At 46.1% G+C, this 24,903-nt stretch overlaps 1 protein-coding gene across 1 annotated transcript in view; it reads right to left on the reverse strand.

The window, feature by feature from the left end:
- The window catches only part of CLIC5 (chloride intracellular channel 5), a 94,324-nt gene that overhangs the window by 31,131 nt on the left and 38,290 nt on the right, over positions 1-24,903 (reverse strand). Inside the window, exons 2-4 of the mRNA XM_080916641.1 lie at positions 14,687-14,796; positions 11,686-11,811; positions 4,680-4,786 (exon numbers count right to left, since the gene is read on the reverse strand). Of these exons, the coding sequence (XP_080772767.1) occupies positions 4,680-4,786; positions 11,686-11,811; positions 14,687-14,796 (343 nt within the window). The remainder of the gene's footprint in view (positions 1-4,679; positions 4,787-11,685; positions 11,812-14,686; positions 14,797-24,903) is intronic.

The raw sequence follows: 24,903 nt of genomic DNA on the forward strand, positions 1-24,903 counted from the left end.
GATGTTAGGAGTCAGTTAAGAGCACTTCCAGTATTTTACAGAGGACCCAGGTTCTGTTCCCAGCCCCAAAGTGAAGTGAGTGCCTGTCATTCAAGCTCTGGGGATCACCCCCTCTGGTGTCTGGGGGAAACTGCACTCACTTGCACATACACACATAAAGACACATACACTGAAAATAGGTTTTTAAAGAATTTTAAAGAGGGAAACAAGGCTAGTGTGGTGTCTCAGTGAGCAGGTAAGGTCACTTACTTTGCCAGCCTGGGGACTTGAGTTCAATCCCCACACCCTACGCAAAGGCAAAAGTACCAACCCACAAAGCACTCCTCCACCCTCTACACTCACAGCACAGCATCTGTCCTGCCACCAGTGATAATTTTAAGAGTTAAAAAAGGGGGAGAAAATAAAGCAGAAAGGGACCGGTGGGTGGACACACAGGTTGGGGATGGACAGAAGGAAAAGCAGAGAGGAGACCCAGCTGGATCAGCTATAATCAGCTTTACTTGGGGGCTAAGGACTTGAACTTGGTTCCTTCTGCCTGTGGGGCAAGCATTCTCACCCACTGGGCCATTTCCCCAGGCCCCACAGAGTTTTGTTGAATGTCTAAATGAAATTAATGGCTGGTTCTCTGGAGTACTAGCTGGGACCATCTCAGGAAGATGGGATCTGGCTTTCAGCAGTTGGGAGGCTATGGGTCATAGCTATGTATTTGTGACATTGGGACAAGGTAAGGCTAGATTATGACCACTGACAGTGTGTCTAAGGAAGAAATAGAGTAGACTCTGCCCAAGAGAGAAGGGGTCGGTTCATGACAGCTCAGCTAGAGAAGTGGTTTCTGCATAATAATAAGGATCTGAGTTTGACTTCCCAATACTAGGCACAATGGTTTGAGGTGCCAAGACATCACTTAGAAGCCCAATAAATTCCTGGCACTTGTTGGCCAGCAAGCCTAGACAAATACATACATTTCAGGATAGCAAGAGATGTTGTCTCAACAACAGTTTCAAAACCAAGGGGAATATGATCTGAAAAATGACACTGGATTAATTTCTGGCCTCCACATACATGTGCACATTTGTGCACATGCAACGGCCTGCTGCCCACATATGTGTACCTTGACATTTCAGAAAATGAGTGGAGTGATGGATGTCAGAAAGCCTGGAGCTGTGAGCCTGGAACTCTAAGAATGTAAAGAGAGCCATGGCCTGTTTTAGTCAGGGTTTACTGCTGTGAACAGACACCATGACCAAGGCAACTCTTATAAAGCCAACATTTAACTGGGGCTGGCTTACAGGTTCAAAGGTTCAATCCATTATCATCAAGGATGCATGGCAGCATCCAGGCAGGCATGGTGCAGGCAGAGCTGAGGGTTCTACATTCTCATCTGAAGGCTGCTAGTGGAAGACTGACTTCCAGGCAGCTAGGACAAGGGTCTTAACAACACACCTACTCCTACAAGGCCACACATCCTAATAGTGCCACTCCTTGGGCCAAGCATATAGAAACATTACATGGCCTTCTTCTTGGACCATGTAGACCATAAGCATAAAGCTGAATTGGGATTGTGGTTCTGGTTTTCTTATAAGAGCAAGGCTGTCTCTCCAAGGAATGCCAGCTGCAGAAGCAAAGGCCCTTGCCTTGTGAACATAAGAACTTTAGGATTCTGTTCATCAAAATTAGATTTGAGAGAGAAAGAAAGGGAAATGAAAGGGGTTATAGAGCAGTGGTTAATTTCTAGTTACAAAGAAGGAGTGTAGACTATCTCAGTGTGTGGCTAAGAAAAACAGAGCATCAGAATATGCATGGGGCAGGGGGTTGGGTGGGGGAGATGGTCAGCTGTCGAGAAAGCAGACATGCCTGAGCTTTGTGCAAGTGAGTGAGGAAAAGGAGTCACAAGGGCAAAATCCCTTAAGGGGAAAACCAGGCTGAAACAGGAGATGAGAGACAGTGAAAATTGGAGAGGGTTGAGTTTACAGGAAACCGAGTCTTGGCATTCTGTGGAATCTGATGCTTTGAATTTGGGTACAACAGAACTATACATGTGGATACTATGTAAATACCGTTTATAATTTTAAAAGTCTGGGAGGTTCAAATAAGATAATCTCTCTGAGGGCACTCTGACAAGTATGGAGGAAGATATTTGTGGCTGAGATGAAAAGACACGGGATGGAGAGTCTGAAGAAACAGAGCTCCAGAGCTGGTGAGCACAGGAAAGGGAGAGAAATCCCCAGTCCTTTCCTTTGCCTCCGGGCCTTGGGCCAGCAAAGTGACAGTAACTGTTCTTTCCCAGGAAGTTCTGAGGGCCCTGATACTTAATAGTGATTGACAACTGGACTGAATTTAGAATTACCTAGGAGACAAAACTCTGGGTGTGTCTATGACGGGGTTTCCACAAAGGAAGGAAGCCCCACCCTAATGTGGGTGGCACCACCCCAAGGACTGGGGCCTGGATTCAATAAAATGGATAAAAGAAAAAGGAAGAGGAACTCACCTTGCTTCCTGACCACAGACACACTATGAACAGCTGCCTTGAGTCCCCACCCCAAGAGGGACGGTACTCTCAAATGGTGAGTCAAAATGAACCTTTTCTTTATTAAAAGTTGCTATCATTTGTCATTGCAGTCCAAAAATGCCTACATGGGTTGTGTTAGTCTCCTTGGATTTATAGCAATAAAAGGCCACAAATGGGTAACTTAAATTTATGGCATGCATCTCATAGTTCTGGAAGACGGATCATTCAAAAATGAAACCTTTCCTTCCATCGTCCTGTTTCTAGAAAACATTGGCTGTGGTTGAGACTGTGGCTATGCCTGTGGCTGTGGCTGAGACTGTGGCTATGCCTGTGGCTATGACTGTGGCTGTGGCTGTGGCATTGGTTGTGGCTGAGGTTACATGGCTCCACTTTCCTCTTCTATCCTCACATTGTTATTCATCCCACATCTTTGTGTCCTCTCACTTTTTGTCAGGAGAGCACTCTTTGGATTTGGGAAACACACCAAGAGCAAGATGATCTCACCTCGAGAGCCTGAGATAATCTCATCTACGAAGACCTCATTTCAAAATAAGATCATGTTCTGGGGGTCTTGAAGGGCAAGTGGATGTGGACATGACTTTTGAGGGGAAGGGCATCATTCAACCAATCACAACATCCAACCCAGAATGAAGTGAGATCACTAGTATGCTCAAAATATTTTCTACTTACTGTCTCCTGTCCTCCAAAGAGCTCTCTCTTCATTGGGCTTCTAATGTCCCTCTAGTAGCTACCATTGTCCAGGGAATAAAGTCAAAGACACACAGACTGGCGTTACAGGTTCTGGCTCCTTCTCTTGACTTCGGGCCTCAACCTTTTCCCATCTTCCCAACCTTCTACACACTGTGACCTTAGCTCTAGTTGAAATTTTCCTAGAAACATTCTCAGAGTATGAGCTCCACTTCAGGCACCTTCACAGAAGTTGCTTCTTCCTTTGCTGCCCCATGAACAGCTCTTTCCATTCCCTTTGGCTAACCCAGACTATGCCTCCTTTCCTCTGAACTGCCTGAGTGCCACGTGGAGCTCTCCTTCCTGCACTATCAGCACAGGACACTGTGTGCTCTTGATTTTCTGCCATGGTGGGCTGTGTCCTCAAACTGTGAGTGAATAAATCTTTGACTTCACTTCCTCCACCCCAAATTCTGTCAAGGATCCTTTTGAACCCTCACACTTTCACTCTACACTTAGCACAAATGGATACCTCACTAGCTGTGACAGGCACAGTCCCTTCCTACTAAAGTACTTTCTCTCTCTCTCTCTCTCTCTCTCTCTCTCTCTCTCTCTCTCTCTCTCTCTCTCTCTCTCTCTCTCTGTCTCTTTCTCAAATACCCAAAACCACCTCTTCTCTGAACTCCAAGAGTGCTTAATATCTTCCTCTAGTCCACTGTGGATTATCAACTGGTCCATTCATGACGACTCATGGGGCATTCCCTCTGTTTGGTTTGGTACCGGAGCCCAGGGATCTAGCCCATTCCCTCTCTCTATGGTCAAGGGAATACTCCCACACATACCCTCCCCTTTGAGGATCCCACAGCAGCTCTTCAGGTCCCACATGCTCCCCTTCAGATACCTCAGCAAATCTTTCGCAGGAGATGCTGCATGAGGGACTGAAATACCTGTGAGCTTAAATGTGGGGTGCTCAGACCCATCATAGGAGGAGCAGGCCCTAGGTCTACAGCTGATACCCGGAAGAAAGGGCCATGAAGAGGCAGGAGGCTTTTAGAAGTCCTTCCCTAACTCCCCACACTCATGGTGTAGAGAATACAGAGAGTTAGGTCCGTGACATTCACAAAATATGTCTGGAGAAAATGCCCAGCACCAAGAATCCTGCCAGGCCATGCCTTTTGCCGTGTGATAAGGCAGCTTTACGAAGCCATCTATGCCCTGCCTCTCAGTCATCAACAACACACTCATGTTTCTCCTACTCTACAGGCAGCAGGGTCTGGGCCCTCCCTTCTGAGTCAGGAGGATGAGAGGGGGTGAGAAAATAACAGGCACCATTCTGGAACAAGAAGAAGTTCCAGAAGCATCTGTGACCTGGTGCTCTGAAATGGCCATGGGCAAACCAGAGATGCACTACTTGGCAGGAGGCGGATCCTGCTTTCTCCCCATCCCCTCACCCCCGCCCCAACATCCCTAGATGGTCACTCACCAGCATTGTTCTGCTGTTTGGTGTTTTTGATGTAGGCTGAGAACTTGGAGAAGATGTCGATGCCCGCGGTGTTAGATGCCCTGTGTTTTGCAGCCAGTTTGGGGTACCTAGAAGGGAAGCCACAGTGTTTTATGAAGCTAGAACAGGACTCTTCCGTGGGGATGCCATCTGCATCCCAGGGTGCAGTATTCCCTTTTCTGGCTGGAGCTTCCATCTTGGGGATTTAACAGTCATCCCACAGGCAGGGTACACACGCAACCCTCAGTCATAATCAGGAAAATCAGAGGCCAGTGTGGGGCTGAGAGGCTTAACCAGAGTGATCCAGTCTGCTGGGCAAGGAACCTAGGCGCCACCCATAGCCCTCTTCCTGGAATAGCACACAAGACTTGGCAACACAGGGCTAGCCTCTGTGTCAGGTGGGGTTCCTGATACCTCCCTCAAATTTATGAAAATGCCTGTCTACCCACCACCAAAATCCTAGCTGCACAGGGCTAGTGCATGCCTGGGTCCTCAGCACCAAGGTCCTAAATCATTTCTCCAAGGGAAGAGTGTTCCCTGTGAGCTTCTAAAATGTCTCTCTGATGCGGATTACATGTGTGGGGCAAGAGTAACTTAACCCTGCTCCACCTGTAGGTCATGTGTTTTTTATCACTTGGATTTCCAAGTGTGGAGGGAGATTTACAATTGTCCAATTCCATCACTTGCACTGTTTTTCATTTTGAAGTGGGGGGAAAAAAAGCCCAGGGTTAGGGTCCTTGGTGTTGAAACTGAATTCCTTGAGTTTACTCGACACCATAATCACAAGAGTAGCTGTAATTATTAATTTAATAAAAGAATCCTTAATATTAATTTTAAAAACTAATTCTTTCCTGAGGCAGATGTGTGTGTGGATGGGGCAGATGATCAATTTGTCATTATTAACAAGTGTGGGACTTTGTGACCTGGAGAGGGTAGTTTTACTGTATGCACCTGGGTTGTTTTATCTATTAATCAAAAGTCCTTTGTTCAGATTTTATGTTTTTAACCATAACATCATTTTAAAATTTAAAAATCATGTGCTGTGGGGTTTGGGAGATAGTCCAGCCAGTAAAGATAGCGAGATAAGGTCTGAATTTGACTCCCGGAATCTTGCAGAAGGAGAGGCATGCCTAGAATCCCAGGGCAGAAGCAGTGGGATGGCCACCAGGAGTAGACTAATTCGTGAATATTAGGCTGACAAGAAAGGAGGTGACCCCTGAGGAATGCCATTCAGGTTGACCTCGGCCTCCATACACGCATGCTCACATGGGCACACACCTGCATGCATATACGAGCACAGAGATCATCTGCCATTATTCTTTTGTTTCTTTCTCCTCCAATGATTTTATCCGCTAGGACTGTCCCACTCCCAGAGCCATGGCAGGGTACTTGTTTTATTTTGTATTTGGTTGATTGATGATTGATTGATTTTTGTCACGACAGGTTTAATGTCAGAGATGTGGCCCTTGGAAAAGTCCTCAAGAGTATATTGGTCCCAACTCTCCACCACAGTGACTAATCAGGTACAGAAGGAACAACTGTCCCCCCCCCTTTTTTTTAGCAAAGGCTGTTGGAGGCCCAAGGTAAACAATCACTTAGGACCTAAGTATGGGATCAATAAGAAACTGGCATTGAGACTCTGAAGCAGTGAGTGTCCTTCCTACTTGGTGCTCTCATGATGGGAAAACGACCTTGCACCAAGTGATTACCATGTTCTAGGCACTGTCGAGCCTCGTGAGTAACTGTGTCTAATGTGTAGATAAGAACGGCCTTGATCTGGGGAGCTCCTGTCTCTGCTTCTTCAAACCTGACATTACAGGTGGCTGCCATACCTGCCTGGCTTTTAAGTGGGTTCTGATGCTCTGAGCTTTGGAACTCACACTTGTGTGGGTGTCTCTCCTTCTCCATAATTCCTGCTTCCTCGCGTCACCAGCCACTCAGCAAGAGGCAGATTAGTCAACGTTCAGATGACCCTGAGTCTCGAAGTCTGGCTTATTCACGAAACTCATCTCTCACAACTTGTGGTTTAAGACCTAAGGTCACTCGTTGTACTGAGGTTTGTACCCCAGACAGCCCCAGGACTGGTGGGAATTGTTTCTCACTATTTATCATGTAATGAGTCTTCTCTTTGTGAAGGAGCATCAGGCTGTGCAGTAGTTTAGTGTCTTCTACACTGGCCCCGTAAGATCAGCATTACAGTCAGAGGTCAGGGTGCATGGAGCCATTTCCTCAACCCCCCTCCCCCAAAATTTTCTTCCTGGAGTGGGAAGAAAATCTTGTAAGATTCCAGAAGCTTTGGAGGTTATACATCCCTATAGCTCCTCCCAAAGGTTAACTGGGCAAGAAATAATAAGCTCCTCAATGGAACTGGCTTCAAGTTATACTGGGGTTCCAGGATGCAGCGGTCACCCAAGATGGATTTTGTAAGTAGTAACCATGCTGGAATTGACTGTTGAGTTGCCCATGCCCCTATAAATAATTCCAATAATCTCATTGGTTTACCAAGCTTGACTTGGGTGGAATTGTTTCCTCGGCCTATTGTGGTGCCTGCCTGGGCAGAATAGACTTTTGTTCATGCTGCCTCACAAAATATCACATGGTCCTTGGGAGTCAAGATTAGAGAAGTGTTTTTCTGATTGTTTTGCTTTAAATTGTCCTGTAGTAGTGGCACCTGTTTACACCGACTGAATGTCTATGGGCTTCTCACATTACCCAGCCAGCCATACTGCAGTTGTGGGACTAGGTTCTAGCCAATGGAATGGGGTGTGCAAGCACATATGCATGTGCGTGTGATGTGACTGCTCTTGGATCTGGCCCTTGCAAGCACTGTGTGTGCCTCTTTGTGTTTTTCTCTGCTGAAGATGGGTTGGAGGTGCAGTATGCTCAGCTCCAAGGTGGTGGAGAGCCACACTATCCACCGAGACTCTGCTTAAGTGGCATATGCCCTTGCCGTGCCGTGCCAGGCTGCAGTGCCACATGGTACTACAGGAGAGCACCCCTGGCAGCAGAGACCTGAAGCCAAGGCATGGAGTCCAGAATCCAAATTCAACCAGCGCAGCATTACATGGGGATTTCTGAAACTGTCTCTACCTGTCAGAGGGGCAAGAGAACATAATTCTGCTCTACTGCTTTAAGAGATATGTATACACCATTTAAATGTAAAACAATGCGTTCTCAGCGCCTTGATTCTGAGCTTCATTAACCCTCAGTGTACGCCTGCCACCTGACTATGCCATGACACACCATGTAACCGGCTGGCTTTTGATTAGCCTCTAGGTTCCTGTTTCTTCTTCCTTCTATCGTTTGTGTATGTGGTGTGCTTATGTGCATGCATGTTTTTGCATGTGATGTGGGTAGAGGTGCGCGTGCATTAAGTGTGTGTGCACACTTGTATGGGGCTCTGAGGTTGATGTTTAGAATCATCCTCCATCAGACTGTACCTCCTTCTGATTGGCTGAGCCAGCATCTCCCAATCAAACCCAATGCTCCACAGTATGGCTAGCTTAGCTGGCCACCTTGCTCTGGGGGATACCCCTATTTCTGACTCCCAATAGCAACATTACAGGCAGGTACCCATGCCCATTAGGCAGTTAAATGAGTTTCTAAACCCTGTTCTTAATGTTTGCACGGCAAAAATTAAGTACTGAGCCATCTCACCCCACCTGAATTCTTAGTCTGACTTCTAAGCACTCGGATTATTTTATAACAGTCAGCTTATGCAAAGTCCTCTGTGAAACCCATGCTGTCCGAGATTTGGGGCTGAAAGGGATCTTGGAGAACACTGACTGGCACCCCTTTATTTTCAAGGTCAAACGAGAAGGGAAGGAGACTTGTCTAAAGTACAGTTGGTTTTGAGGTGACCATGCTTCTCTGTTCAGAATCCTAGCAACTCTGCTTATGGGATGGAGACCACAGGCAATGGGCCAGGCACACCTCAGAAAACAGCTCTCCGTGAGCTTTTATCTTTTCTCATGAGCACTAACTGGTCCAGTCCACAGAAAGGAGGGTCGTTAGTCTCATTTACAAACTTCTTGAGATGCTCTCTGGAACCGAATATAAATTTTAAGTGTTGGAATATTCGCATATGATTCCTTCTTCAGAAAACAAAGCTGAGGGAGAAAAAAATCTTGGCTCTTTGGAAGTTTTTACAAACAGCAACATGATAAGAAACACATGGTCTCGCGGCATCAGGAAAAGAGGGAGTTTTGCTGCCCTCTGGAGAAGCATAAGGGCTAAGAGTCGCTGTTCCATGAGCCTCTGGGTGTGAGGCAACCCTCCTTCCAGCAGAGTTAATGGAGGCATTGGCTAGGCTGGTGACTTGGGAGCATACTGGCAGGATTCTGAGCCTGGAGCCGAGACACTGGCTTGGTGCCATTTACTGGTCAGCAACTGGAGCACCTGCCCCCCACCTGATGTTCCCAGAGGCTTTAAGGACACTTCCTGAGCAATTAACAATCTCCTCACTGTAGGAGCCCTCTAAAGTCATTCATTTTGTGAGCTCGAGGATCTGCTACTTAAATTGTCAGGTCACCAACCTGGCAGGAATGGCCTCCATCACATCCCCTACACTTAACTGACGTCCAGAAGAGACCGAGACTGGAAGCAGTGTGCCCAGAACCAGTGGCATGATGGACTGAACAGGGTGGGAAATCTAGATTGGCCCTGTCCAACACCACTAGACCCTGTTCATACCAGGGGGACTTTACAAAGACAATTCAAAAGACAATGGGTCTGATAATGACCTCATTCAGGAAGAATGTCCACAAACTAAACTCTATAATCCCAGGGTCTTTATGTCCCTTTCATCTCATTGGAGACACCGAGATGAGGAGAGCTAGGGGGCTTGGTTAGCCTGGTATGAAGAAGTAGGGCAGGGAATGGTCCGGGAGCAGGGGCTGTTCTTTCACGGAGGAGGCCTGAAGCCAAGAGCTAAGACAGGAAGGGTTAAGATGACACGTGTGTCCTCTGGCAGTATGAGCAGTGCATCCTATCTATCGGCTTGGCAGAAGACCGTGTGAACTGCCCCACCCCTCCCTTCTGGTGCCTTCCTGCCCTCCTTGCCAGACTGGGTGGAAGTGGACATTCTGAAATGGGAGGATTTGTTCTAAAGATACAACATTAACCGGGCAGTGTCTGGACTCTGCCTGGGTTAGTGAAAATGAGTTTTCATGTGGGATTTGCAACTAGTACAAGCGACAAATAAGGTTGAGTCCTGGGAGAGCAAGAAGGGAGAAGTCAGCTCCTTCGGGACACATCCATCCAAGGAGCCGGCTAGAGTTCTGTTTGAAGACACATAGCTTCAGGCTGCAGCCTGTTGGGCGATGTGTGTGGCTGTGCTGATGATTGAATGAATTCCCTTACTGAAAGTCTATATATACCCAGCAGCTTCCAATGGGCTGCAGGCTGCTTCCCCCTCAGTGTGAAAATGACCTGTCCTAACACAATGGCAAAGGATGCTCTTAAGGGAGAAGCATCCTTGCTTAGGACTTCATCAAGGCAGCGGGGGATTAGTCATCTTCCAACAGTAAAGCATCAGTGGTTGCCATGGGCTATCCCACTGTGCCAGATTATAAAACAAGTATAAAAACAGCCCCTTCTCCCAGGTGCCGGGGCTGAGGAAAGGCTGATGTGCCTGACAGAGGAAAGGCTAATGTACCTGATACAACCTGGGGGCATTTGCTGCTGACAGGTAAATTACACTTTGAGATAAACACAGAAAGATGGCAGTACTCCAACTCTGCCTCCCTTCCCTCTCTCCTCACTCCTCTCCCTTGGCTGAGCCCTTCCTTCTGTCTTGTCCAAACTTCCCCCTGTTAGCTCCTCCTACCCGATGCTGAACCGATAGTATGTTTGCTATTGATGTTTTCTTTTAGAATAGTTCTCGTGTGCCCCAGGCTAGACAAAAACAAAACAAACAAACAGGAACAAAAAACAAAACTATCCCAGGCTAGTCTTAAATTTCCTGTGCTCCAAAGAGGAAGTTTAAATCTCCCTGACTCTACCTCCCAAGTTCTGAGAATGCAGGTGTGTACCCAAACACTCGGTTTATGAGTTGCTGGGGATGGAACTCAGGGCTTCTCACACGACAGATAAGCGCCTTGTCAACCCAGCCACATCCCAGCCCTTTACTCTGCTTCCTTTCTGGCAGCCAGGGAACATCTTACAGCTGGCCCTCCAGGTTGTTTGCTGAAGATCTTGCCCTGACCACCTTGTAGCACCAAGTTCATGCCTGACTCAATCTGCAATGCCAGGTTTTAGGTTTAACAGTGAGGAATTGTTGTTTTAATCTCTGACTACTGTATTCTTCAATAATGACCCCCCCCCAGACTCCACCATCTTTTAGACCTACATCTCTTACCTCCTCTTGTTTCAGTAGTAGCTAATCTGCCCCCGTGAGGACTCTCAGCTCCTGCCCCTGCCAGTCCCAGTCAGGGTTTGTATGTTTATCTGTGACTTGCTCTGATTTATGGTTCCTGGTGTGGTCTCAGGCACAAGCTGTCCCTTTCCTGGTTTGTCATCATTACATCAGCCTTTTGTTCCTCTCCTGAAGATGAAGAACTTTGCACCATTTCGAGTTTTTCTAAGTATAGTGAATTAAGTCAGGGAAACAAGGCTGGGGAGGGGGTGAGGGGGGCAGGGAGGGAGGAAGGGAGGGAGGGAGAGAGAGAGAACTAGATAGGTAGATGGAGAATGAGAGGAAGAGGGAGGGAGAAAGAGGGAGAAGAAGAGAGGAAGGGAGGTAAAGAGGGAGAGGGAGAGGAGGGGGGAGAGAGGGGAGGAGAGATCTTTCCAGGGCCCCTAATGTTGCTCTGTAGGAACTGACTGACAAGACCAATGGACAACTGGCCTTAGTGCACCCACTTTGAGATTGGAGTTTCATTTAACTAAAAACAGAGGTCCCTGCTTCAAGCTGAAGCAGCCCTGTCAGAAATCTGCCTTTCTACAGTTAACTCCCTTCCCGCAGCTCTGCAAAGAATCAGTTCATTACTTCTCGGGGGTTAAGGTCTCCTCCAGGAACTCCTCAATCTTGTTGACATCGGTCTTCACATCCCCATTGAAGGTCAGGAAGGGCGGGTGCGTGCCAGGAGCCAGGTTGTGTAGATCAGCTGGCTTTCTGTGGAAAGAGTGAGAGTCCAGTGTTGGTGTGAACCAGTGCCCCTCCTGGCCTGGGAAGCCTATGATTTTAACTCTTATCTAGGGTTAATCAACATGCCCCTAGCTTAATCAGATTTGTGGTACTAGGTGCAAGACAGTAGAAGCTGGAAAGAGCTCCGAGGGTCTGTCATATGACACAGAAAACTCATCCAGCAGAGGAGAATGGCAAGAGACCTCCCAAGATGAAGCTGAATACAACAGAAAAGTCTGGAGAGGATCATGGTGACTACCTAAAATAGCTCCCAGCCAAACTCAGCCCTTCAGAAGAGAGAAGACAGGTCACTTGTCCCAACTAGACAGGTGAGCTAAGACAGGAACATCAGAAGTTCAAGGTTAGCCTGGACTCCAGAGTGAACTCAGGTTTAGCCTCGGAAAGTTAGCAAAATCTGTATTAAAGCAGAAAATACAAAGAGAGAGTCAGAATATAGCAAGCATTCGTCTAGTATGGGTGAAGCCCTGGACTTGTCTCTGACTGCATACCAAAACATAAAGAAGAAAGAGTGTTTCTTGGTATCTTATCTTAAATCTAAGATAACTCAGTGTCAGGAACCTTACCACCTTTGCCACACACACCAGGGACATTGCACACACTAGGGATGGGGAGATGCTGAGGTTCCCTAATGATCCAGGAGGCCGGACATCAGGGACAGGGAGATGCTGAGGTACCCCATGATCCAGAGAAGCAGGGGAAGAATGCAGCATGTGAAGCACACATCCAATGAATGAGCAAGCAATCAGCCGAACTTTCTCAGCCCTTGGCAGTGCCCGGTGTGGTCCCTGTTGGTGTTGGATAGTTAGTATATTACCTGCCACCGGGGAGGTACACCCAGGGATAGCATCAAGAAAGACAGGTCTATTAGTGACAATGATGTGGCTTCTGAAATTCCTCCTGCCAGGATGTCAAATTTGAGAGCAAGGATCGATGAAGGAGGGGAAGGGACCAACAGGAAGTGGAGACTCAGAGGGTGGTACTGAAGAAAGAGGGAGGGGCTCAGAGCAGAAGTCTCAGGGCAGTCATGGGAGTTTTCATTCTGAGTTTGCAACATTCTTTGTGGCCATTGGAGCAGAGAATATGAGATTGGGAAACTGTAAAATGTCAACAAGAAGGGCAGAGGCTTCTGTGAGGACACAAATTCCTGGTCTAATCAGTTAGGGAGGGGACGAGAGGAATTTCAATGACAGTACTGCTCCCAAGTCACTCCCAACAAACAGGCTGCTCTCCAGCCTCATTCTGTGCGGCTCAGGAACTCAGACAACTGAGACTGCAAGTATTTTTAAGATCTAATTTACTTGGTGCCTTTGTTGACTCTGTGTGTGTCCCATAAAGAGAGGACATTCTTTGCCGGCTCCTCCTGTTTTGTAACTGAAGCTGGCCAGGAAGGAAGTCCTCACTGATCTTATTTTGGAGCAGTTACTGTGGCTTAAAGATACAGCGGTCTGTTGGTCTGTTGACAGGGCGGTGGCGTGGTTCCATTTCTCTAGTACTGGGGATACTTTGGCTGCTGGGTTCTGGCACCTTGGGGACATGCCATTTCTGGCTCCCAAAGCTTAGTTGGGTGGGCGTTGTCAAAAGCATGCTGGCCAGTCCCACCCCCTTCCTCTCTGTGTCCACCCCCAACCCAGCATTTGGAACTGAAGTTACAGAATTCCATATTTCCAGATTTGCCTCATCCTTTCTTTAGCTCCCTGACTTATAGTTCCATGAGGGCTGCTGGGCTTCAAGTTCACTCAACAAAGCCAAGTAGCTAAACATAAGCCATGGCCCACCTCCTTAAACCCCCCTAACATCATCAGACTGATGAAGACACTAAGGCTCAGGAAAGTTCCAAGTCTCTCAGCCAATCAATGGTGGTGCCAGAATAAGAGTTCAGTTTTTTTAGGGATTATTGTTTGTGTGTGTGTGGGGGGGGTAGTGCTGCAAACTAGGGTGAGGATACTCACCACGCCAGCCTTAGAGCGGTGTCAGCAGGACTGGTTCTGACAACGTGTGTGAGAGAAACAGAAGCATCCCTAAGGTGCTCGAGGGACTCGCCTGCCTGAGCTCCAGTTGGGAACTCTAGTGAGCTCTAGTGAGCGCCTACAGGCAAGAATCTAAAGACTCTGGTCTCTGTGGAAGGAAGCCTTGCCCAGGCTCGGAAACCCAGCCCTTTTTAGTCATTACAGACACTGGTTGCATGGCACATGCATGTTCCCTTAGCGTGATAAGACTACTAAGCACTTGAACAGCATGCAGGGGTTTCCAAGTTAGATCCTTAGGGCAATAGATAAACATGAATAAAATTGTACCCATGATCTCAAGTGAATAGGCATAGTCAAGCTATTCCCCCTCTTAAGACCTGTACTTGCAGTCCTCTGGTCCAAAACTCTCACACCAGGAGTTCTGAAAGCCACGGCAAATCCTCAGAAAGAGTCAGGATTTTAACTCCCTGAAAAATTCAGCTGTTAATTCTGAAGTCCCCACCACCCGTCCCCGCAAACCTCTATCATGTTTTTATATGCCTGTGTCCATCTTTGAGGCAGACACTTATTGCATGCCCTTGCCTTCTCTCTCTCTCTCTCTCTCTCTCTCTCTCTCTCTCTCTCTCTCTTTTCCTTCTTTCTAATCAAACCATGCCAACCAGGGCAGAGAAGCACAGCCTTGAGGTTGGTTCTGGTTTTTGTTTTTAGGGTTTTTTGTTTGTTTGTTTGTTTGTTTTTGTTTTTGTTTTTCAATCTCCTTTGCAAGCTGGGATGAGCTCTGAGAACAGTTCTGAGCAATGGGCTGGAATCCATCAGAGGTTTCCAGAGGATGGCACTGGATTTCTCTGTCTCCTCATGAACGCAGGGTCCTTCACCTTTTCAGATCCACGGTGGTGACATTGAACACGACTCCTTTCAGCCAGAGGATCATGAAGAGACGCTGGGAGAAAGGACAGTTGCCAATGCTCTCCCCATCGATGCCAGCCTAGAAAGGAAAGAAAGCAGAAGCCTGAGTCTGGGTCACAGAGGCACAGAAAGAAACATGGATGGGAAAGAACAAACTCTGGGCCTATAGCTACATCCCAGCCAACTTCAGAGACCCATTATGTTCTTCTCCATTCCCCTAACATTGGGGCAGAACAATGCCTTGTACCTTGTGTGGTCTTCATAAATGCTGAACTGGAGTTTCCAATGTGAGATGTTCTAGAACCATACTTTCTGAAACCTTCCGGGCCCTTTGAGACTATTGGCTCTCTAACTAAAGCAAGACTTAAAGATTCTGTTTCGAGCCCTGCAAGTGACAAGCAGCAAGGACACTGAGACTCTGGTCACACTTGCTCCATAAGGATGTCTCAGGACAGAACCCTGGGCTGTGATTCCACCTCCAGGGGCCAGGACAATCATCAAAGGCAGCATTTTTAACCAGTATGGCATTGTATTGATAACTGTTGGTGTTGATATATTACTTATTGGTGAAAACATCCTTTGTATTCAAGAAACCCATATTGATGATGAATGGTGTTTTGGAGCGCTGCAGGAAACTGCCCTAAAGAGTTTTAGTAAAAGGTACGTGTGTGTGTGTGTGTGTGTGTGTGTGTGTGTGTGTGTGTGTGTAGGTCTGAAAAGAGCATCAGATCCCTGCTACATAAGCTACAGACAGTTGTAGGCTGCCTGGTGTGGTTCTGGGAACTAAACTCAGTCCTTTGGAGAAGCAGTAAACAATCTTAATCACCGAGCAAGCTCTCTCTAACGCCCCATGAAGTTTTTTCTTTTTAATTGCAGGAGTTTTATTTATTCATTGCTATGTATTTGACTTATGTGTATGTGTATGCCTGGGTAGATGTGTCTATGTGAGTGTTTGCACACACACGTGCGCGCGCGCGCGCGCACACACACACACACACACACACACACACGTGTGTAAGTGTCTGTGAGATTTTAAATCAATTAATTATACTTCAACCCTTAGCTTCCCCTCCCTCCTCTCTTGCCAGTTCTACCCCACCTATCTTCCTCCCCATCCCCCACTTCTTCTCTGTTTCTCCTCAGAATAGGGGGAGGTTTGAAATGCATTCTCTCTGAGAGCCTGGGACTTTCAGCAGGGTGGGCCAGGGGGGTCTGCAGGTCTGTCATTTACAGTGACAACAAAGGTGAGTGCCTGCATATTTCTTATCCACTTGTCTCATATCCTTCTCAACACTGTCACCATCTGAAGGGTAAATTCTCTACCCTGAGCGAGCTGCAGAGCTGTGAGAATTTATTTCAAGCAAGCTTGAGAACAAACAAAAGACTGAAAAACCGGTTGCTGTGATTTATTTCCATCCAGTAGTTTCTTCTCCCTTCCCTACCATGGTACTTCGAGGAAGGAATATCCTACCCTCTCTGGTCTCTGATGTTGGTTTCCCTGGAGGCCTGGAGGTCACCTGGTAGCTAGGGACTCCACAGTCAGTGGAGACCCTAGGCTTTCTTTATCCCAATGCTGGAAACCAGACAAATAGCATCCAATAACAGGGAGTACTCAGGTTTTTCATGCATTTTGTGTGTGAGCATTCATGCACACATTTGTGTGTGTGTGTGTGTGTGTGTGTGTGTGTGTGTGTGTGTGTGTGTGTGTGTATGTGTGTGTGAGCATGTGTTTGTTTTTCACTTTGCATTTCTGGGGTACATGCATGTACATGTATGTGGAGAGTCAAGATTGATATCAGTTGGGAACTCACCAATATGGCTACATTTCCTTTTCCAGCAGCCCCTTGTTTGTCTTGGCCTTCCAGAGCTAGCCTTGCAAAGATACAAACCCCAGCAGAGACGCATGCATATCACAGGACACTGTGGCCTTTGACTGTGGTTGAGCTATGGTTGGGATTCAATGCTATGCAATGACCCTTATTTTGCCTTCTTCTTTACTACACATCACTATTCAGGTTCCACTTCCCCCCTTGCTGGAAACAGATTCATCCTCAGGACTCAAGAAAGGCTGAGCCTCCACCACTAGGAGGGATCACCTGGCAACAACACTAAAGGTCCCCACAACACACTCAGAGACCATTTTCTCTTTTCTCACCAGCACTGTGGTCCTGATAAGCCCTTTAAGAAATGGGTTCATTGTAGAAAGTTGATGGCAATGACTCAAAGCACCTACGAGGAAGAACCAGATAGGGTTCTGCACCTTTAAGTGTGAGGTCTTTGCTCCAAAGGGGATTCTTCGGGAAAGAGCATGTATGTGGTTTGCTGGGCTGAATACTGTTGCCAACAAATTATTAAACCTTAAATATGTATGACAGAAGTTCCCGGATGTTGAGAAAACATAAGACTTCTACTGACTTCATTATAAATAGCCAAGAATCTGACTCTGCTTGACCCTTCAGCTTCATCCATCCTGAGTTTCACGCTCTTCCCATGTTTGGCTTCTGGACTCCTTTTAGAAGGAGTTCTGGTCTACCTGGGACCTAAGAATGGGACTGATTGGGAAATAGACTGCAGACTTAACCAAGTTTAACATCAAATCCTCTTCCTCCTCCACCTCATCTTCTCTTTTCTTCCCCTTCCTCCTCTTTATCCTCCTTTTTCTCTCCTTTATGTTCAAATTTGGGACAGAAATATCTGATGTCTGCAGGTTTGTAATGTCACTAAGCAATGATATGAATGAAACATGGGATTCACTTTGTGGAGTTGCTGTCATTATGAGCACTTAGAAGAGATCCTTAGGTGTCTTTGTTTGTAAGATCTGAGGCCCTACTCAAGAGTTAGCAAGCCTCTGTGTCTTGGCACAAATGCTGAACAATGTGCTGTGCTCAGGAGTTTGTGGGTGGAGCTATACTACCAATCCAGAGGGCAAACACAGGAGGAGCCATAGCCAGAGTTCACTGGCCAGGGAAAAATGTCCCCAGGTAGCCCACTCTCATCACATTTCCCATGGAGGGAGGTGGGGGAAAGGGGCTAATGCCAGGTAATGATACATTTACAGGCAGGTATATGTCTGTTCTCTCTGAAGCCATCGTGTTGCTGTCCAGAGAAACATACTGTAACTTAAACACTTTTAAGAGGAGTCCAGAAGCCAAATATGGGAAGAGTGTGGAACTCGGGAAGATAGATGGATGAAGCTGAAGAGTCAAGCAGAGTCATATTCTTGGCTATTTATAGTGAAGTGCAGAAGAAGTCTTATGTTTTCTCAACATCAAGGAACTTCTGTCATAAATATTTAAGGGTCCCCTACGTTGTTCATTAAACCTGATTGTGTGTCTCAGTGCTTGGATCAGGACAGCTCGAACTGGAGTTCCTCAACCTCACAAAACCACCAAAGCACAGAAAACAAAAAAGTGATTAAAAAAATCTACATGTCCAAGCAGCTAGACCTCCTTTCTGTGTGAGCTTAATTTGAAGAAGTCTCCTCACTTGAGCATTCTGTGGCCATGAGGATCCTAACAGAAAGAGCCTGCTGTCCTCTGAATTAGAGCATGGTCAGATGTTTCACCATCCTCTCTTGACATACGTTTTGTTTTGATGTTGCAAAATGCTATTGAAATTAGTTCTGGATTTGGTCATGAATCTATTTCCCTTATACCCATGAACTGAATCTTTAATTCTCAGAATTTGCATACCAAATAAAGGCATCTTGACATGCAATGGTTTCTTCTGCTAATTTTGGCCTTTGAGCTCCTGGCGATCACTGAAAACGCAAATGAACAAAGAAATAAAAGTAACCACTGGAGCTGGGATCAGAGACCTTGGATCTGGAACGTGGGTGACCAGATGGACCAGGTACCATGGTGCTTAGACAGTGCTTCTCATTACTCATTTGTTAACTGCTTTCTCACACAACTACTCCCTTGAGTCTTGCCTTCTCCTGCCTCCCATTCAACTTCTGTGCTATTCTCCTTCACTTCCTGTTTAGTTATCATTCTGTTTCTCTGAAAAAACATCATGACCAAATCCATGTGGAGAAGCAGAAGTTTATTTGGGCTCATGGTAAGTTACAGTAACTCATGAAGAACAAATGTTATCTACCGTTCACAGTTTATACTTAACTGGGGATCCTTTTGAGTTGGTGTTGAAACTTGGCACAGAGGAAGGATGAGATATGTTGGCCAAGGGTATTGAAGGGGATTAGAGGCCCATGATGCTATGAAGAGGAGTCCCATCAGACATAAGACACAGAAGGTGGCAGTCAATTATCTGTGGTTTTGCTTGCATCTGGAGTAGGGTCCTCAGACTAGAGGAAGAGAACACTAGAGAATTCTCTGGTTCTCACACGATCACCTGCTTACAATTCTTGGCATGTACATACACACTGTGGGATGCAGTTTGGAGCCTGTGCTCATATTGTTGCTTCTTCCCAATGTCAATCTTACCTGCCACTATTTATGGGCAGCTTGTCCTCCAAGGTCCATATCAAGAACATGGCTATCCATAAACCCCCCTTATGGGTTCTTCCATGTTCCTACTCATGCCCTATTCTATAATCAGTTCACTGTGCTCAACCTTGTCCCTTGTCTGTTCTAGTTCCTCAAGAAAGTGGCATGTCATATCCATCACAGTACAGCCAGGGTTTGTTATCACACTGGTCCTGGGTATCAGTCTATTTAGATCCACCCAGATCCAAGTCCCAGTTTGATGCATGTGGTTGAAGACTTTTAGTATTTTGGATAGTTCATGGTACCAACAACAGGACTTTGTGGGAACCATTCATATTAGAGGAAGCCAAATTTTAAATTCTTGCTAAAGAAAATGCCACCGAGTATACAGGCCTACGGATAAACTGACCATAAGGGAGCCGTGCTTAGCAGCTGGGAATTTGGGTCTCATCACAGTTTTCTGTTAGTCTTCAGGATGACCACCACAACCACTAAGCAGCCATATTTCCACAGAGGTATAACTATAAAATTACCACCAGAAAATGAAGTGCTTTACATTGAATCTGGCTTGGGTTTCTCCAGCTATTGTCAAAATGTGCTCTCTGCTCCCAAAATGACTCAAAATAGTGTATTCCTTCCTCCACAGTCTGTGTAGGCATGGGGTGTGAGTGCTCTTAGCTGCTGAGCCATCTCCCCTACCCATCCGCTTGCTTTTCAGACTAAGCCAACTGAACCAACGGGCTTACATGACTCTTCTAAAGCCATGTACACATGGTAGGGGTAGACTTTGAGCTGAGTTGAAATCCCAGTCAGAATCAATGTCTAGGCTAAAGGAAGGATCACAGAAAGTCTGTGGCATGGTTGGAAAAGGTCTGTTCCCCAGTGGTTTGTATGTTAGAAGGTTGGCCATCAGTGTGGAGATATCAGGAAGCCACGGGACTTACAAATGGGAGAGTTCAGTAGGAGACCGTTGGAAAGGATTGTTGCTGGTCTTACACAGAGAGAAGGTTGTCCTCTCTAGAGGGTTGTTATATATGGCCATGAGCCTCTTGTCTTCCCTGTGATTTCCTCCAAAGTGGACTCCCAGCCCTGTAATGTTATCTGCCCAACTTCACCAGAGCCGAGTCACTTTCAGCACCAGCCTGGCACCACCCTTCCCTCCAAAGTAGAGAACTGTAGGCCAATAAACCCTTTGTTCCTAGCATTGTGACTTTTGTTAGAATAGGAAGCAGACTGGCTGAATTAGAACATGAAAACCAAATATATATATGAAATGTTTTGTTAGTCATACTTAAAGGTTTCCCATTAATCTTTGCTTATCTGTCCCTTTGATCATCTGAAATAACAAAATGCTAAAGATACTTGGAAAAATATGTGATATTGTCAGGTGAACTAAAGACAAGAAAATTGGATATGGCTACAGAGTCTTGGGGAGTGGGGTGGGGTGAAAGGAACTTCAGAGCCAAGTCGCCTCCTTTCTGCCTCCATCCTGCCCTGCACAGACCTCTTCCCTACGCCAACTGAGAAAATTTTAGGAAATGAGAGATGCATCATGGGGACAAGAGTAGCAGAGAGGAAGTCTTTAACACATGAGGGTCCATAGGCTCTTATCTCCTCCACTCAGTCTTCAACCAGCATGGAAAGTGCCCCATGTCTGGAGAAGGTCATTCTCTGCCACCATACAATAAAAAAATATTTCTACCAAGCAAGTGCCCTGTACTGGCTGGTTTTGTGTCAACTTGACACAAGCTGGAGTTATCACAGAGAAAACTCAGTTGAGAAAATGCCTCCATGAGAGCCAATTGAAAGGCATTTTCTCAACTAGAGATTGGGGCCAGGGGAGGGTGGGCAGGCTATTGTGGGTGCTGCCATCCCTGGGCTGGTAAACCTGGGTTCTATAAGAAAGCAAGCTGAGCAAGCCAGGGGAAGCAAGCCAGTAAGCAACATCCCTCCATGGCTTCTGCATTAGCTCTTGCTTCCTGACCTGCTTGGGTTTCAGTCCTTTGGTAATAAAAAGTGATGTGGAAGTGTAAGCTGAATAAATCTTTTCCTCCCCAACTTGCTTCTTGGTCATGATGTTCTGTGCAAGAATAGAAACCCTGATAAGACATGCCCCCATCCCAGGAGCCACTCCAGCTGATTCTGTCTGACATCTCAAAGACCTTACTATTACATGGTCGCACACTCCTGTAATCCCAACCTCCCAGAAGGCTAAATCTAACCGGTACTGAATAGTGAGGCTCTCAAAAGAAAGCCTTTTAAAAATGCCCTGGGCTCAGGGAGTGGGGTAAGGTAGGGTCTGAGGAGATGGCTCAGTGAGTAAACTGTTTTACACACTAATATGAGGTCTAGCATTCAGGCCACCCGGGCCCACATAGCCTTGTAGATATGAAAGCTACCTGCAAGTGATTTCAGCACTCAAGAAGCAGAGACAGGGACTCCCTGGGACAAGCTGGTTAGCTAACCTAGCTGGAATGCATGAGCTCCAGGTTCAGTTAGAGAGCCTGCCTTAATAAATGAAGTGAAAGCTACCCAACACTGATGTTAGCACGCACACATGCACATGTGTATACACACACACACACACACACACACACACACACACACACACACATGCATGCATGTCCCACTTGGGGAAGAGGCTGAGGATGTTACTCTAGGGCACATCATTTTCCTAGCACATAAAGCCCTAGGCTTAGTCCTCAGTACAACAACAACAACATAGATAGATATATAGATAGATAGATAGATAGATAGATAGATAGATAGATAGATAGATAGATATTTTTTAAAACCCCGAAACCAGAAGACTTGTTTTAAGTGATAGTATCTTCTGCTTTAGAAGGGGACTTTTATAAAACAGTCTTTTAGTTCTAGGCACTGCGGCAGAGTCAGGAATTAGCTCTAGGAGAGCTGGTTCCCTTTTGCTATTTTACCTTGAAACAAAAATTCACTCGAAACCTACGCATGACTGTATTACATAGTCAAGCTCCGTCTGAGCTGTGGTTGACCAGGAGTCTGCCTTTTGTTGCTGTCCAGGCTAAAGAAGAAAGAAGAACCTTTTCCAAGTGGCTGACTAAAGCAGGAAATGTCTTAGTCATTGTATTCCCATAAAATAAATAAATAAACTTACACCAAGAATCATGCAGCACATACAATCACCCAGGAAGACACACCCTAAGCGGAAGGGAGTCAGAGGAGGAAAGTTTTCCAAGACCCACCAGTATTTTTAAAAGCTCCCGGAAGTTATGAGACATACTCCTTCTGCTTTCTGATGGGTACATACTGGCCCTGCTTGTGCTGCAAGCTAAATGAACCCTTATGCAAGTTGTTGTTTCAGTCCGGCCTTGCACTTCCTTGCCTCTGAAACAAGGTCTCCATGATTAATGCCTGAGTCAAATTCTCCGATGCCCTCTACACTGGTCCATTTGCTGGAGTTGTTTGTTGTCCGTGAAGCAATTAGAAGGGAGCGAGTCTCATGAACAGTCCTGGTAAGTTCTCTACCTGAGGTCTCAGAATAAAAGCTGGAAGTAGCCACCATAAAAATTCAAAAGGGGCTGGGGAAATAGCTCCATAGGTAAAATCCTTGCCCAGTGAACAAGAGGACCTGAGCTCAAGTCTCACAATTCACATTTAAGAGGGCTGGGTGTGGAGGCATGCTCTTGGAGTTCCAGTATTGTGAAGTCTCACACAGATGGATATCTGGAGCTCACTGGCTAACTAGCCTAGCTTACTTAACATGTCTAGGCCAGTGAGACAGCCTGTTAAAAATTAAAAAAAAAAAAAAAAAAAGCAAGTGAGCAAACAAACAAGCAACCTCACCAACTAAGGTGGAAGGTGTCTGAGGAAAGACAACAAAAGCTCTCTTCTGACTTCCTCATACACACTAAAGCAAGCACACATGCAAGTGTGCATGTGCACAGGGGTGGGAGGAGAGGACGATACAGAAAGAGACAGAGTTGGGGAGAGACAGTGACAGAGGCAAACACAAAACAGCACCCATAGATTGACACCAAACTATGAAGGTACAGGACTGTTTCCTCCTTCTCTAGGTTCTTTCTGTAAGTCTGAAATTTTTCTGTTTGCTACTTCCAGCACACTCTATCTCACAAGTTCTATAAAACCTTATTCTGGTTCCTGCCTCTGGTCTAGTTTGCTTTCCTATTGCTGTGATAAACTGGCTAAAACTGACTTGGGGGAGGAGAGGGTTGACTTGGCTTATAGTTACAGTGTATCATCAAGGAAAGCCAGTGCAGGAACCTGAAGGCAGAAACTGAAGCAGAGAAGACAGAGAATGCTACTTACTGGCTTCCTTTCCATATCTCTCTTATATAATGTTGGCCTGCCTGCCTAGGGATGATGCCGCCCACAGTGGGCTGTTCCCATCCACATTAATCAACAACGAAGAAAATGTCCCATGCCCCACAGATATGCCTATGGGCCCATCTGATGGAAGTAATTCCTCAGCTGAGACTTCCTTTCCCTAGGTATGTGGAGGTTGGTGTCAAGTTGACAGTCTCCTGATAGACACATTCAGAGTGAATCCCTTCACAGGAGCCATCTGCATTGTTGGAAGATGTGAAAATGTATTTGCATCCCTATCAGAAAGCACACAGTTTCAAATGATTATCACCAAAGCAGATCACCTTGTATGTTTTCACCTTGTTTAAAAGGACCAAGTGTAGAAGAAAAAAAAAAAGAAAGAAAGAAAGAAAGAAAGAAAGAAAAAGAAAAAGTACATGTTTGTGTGAAACTGTATTACAGCCATCTGTTTAAGCCATCCTAAAAGCCTTCTGAGCTCTTGTAAGCCAGGACAAACCCAAATCCCTTTGACTTGAAAGAAAAGCTAAGGAAGGAAGCTTGCTATTGTTGGGCTATGTTTAGAACAGACGATACTGAGAAGGCCTTGCAGATTTCATAGCATGCAGATCCCATGTTTAAGATCAGCTCTTCTCAATTATATTTTGATAAAAGAACAACAGCAAAGGACATCCAGCCTGGGCCTCACCTCCCGACTGTTTGAAGAGGCTTCGGGAAGGATGATCTGAGGCACCACCCGGGGTCAGTAGGAAAGAAAGTGAGCAAGGCTTGGGTGATTACAAGTTTTATTAATAGCGTTGACCTTCCACGGAGTCTGTGCAGATGCTTCTACTCTGAAGGCGCTGCTGAAGAGTGAGGAGGGAATATGGGAGCAAACTCCAACAAAAGGCACCGTTTCTCCTTACAGCTTTCTAATTAGTCCTGAAGGATTCCTTTCTGCTACATAGTAAGACAGATCGTGTAAGGTTCTTTCTCATTTCTGTATGTGACATGCTTCAGGGCCAGGCATACCCTTTCTAGTTGTTCAAAAAGTAGCCAGCATGCAAAGACCAAAGCATCCAATAAATTGACAGGCTAACAAGAAGCTAGGCCCTGGGATTAAATTTAAGAGAGTGTATCCCAGGGTTTACTCCCTCACACTTGTAGTTAGGTCGTCTCTCTGACCTTTCACCTGCAAAGTATCCCTTTTTAAAGATGGTTTTAAATTGGCTTCAATGTTCCCTCCCTAATGGGTAATTAATTAGTAACGGGAACAGCTGTCCATGGTACCCCACGTTCTCTGAAAAGATAGTGTGATTGCCAATGTCCTAAAAGAATGAGCTACAATCATCAAAACTTACAACCCCCATAATTAGTATCCCTGTCAGCTGAGTGGAGTTGTAACTAGAATACAATGTCCCATAGCTTGGCAGTTCCCTTAG

This window comes from Micromys minutus (genome assembly GCF_963924665.1).
Source record: "Micromys minutus genome assembly, chromosome: 5".
NCBI classification, from domain to species: domain Eukaryota; kingdom Metazoa; phylum Chordata; class Mammalia; order Rodentia; family Muridae; genus Micromys; species Micromys minutus.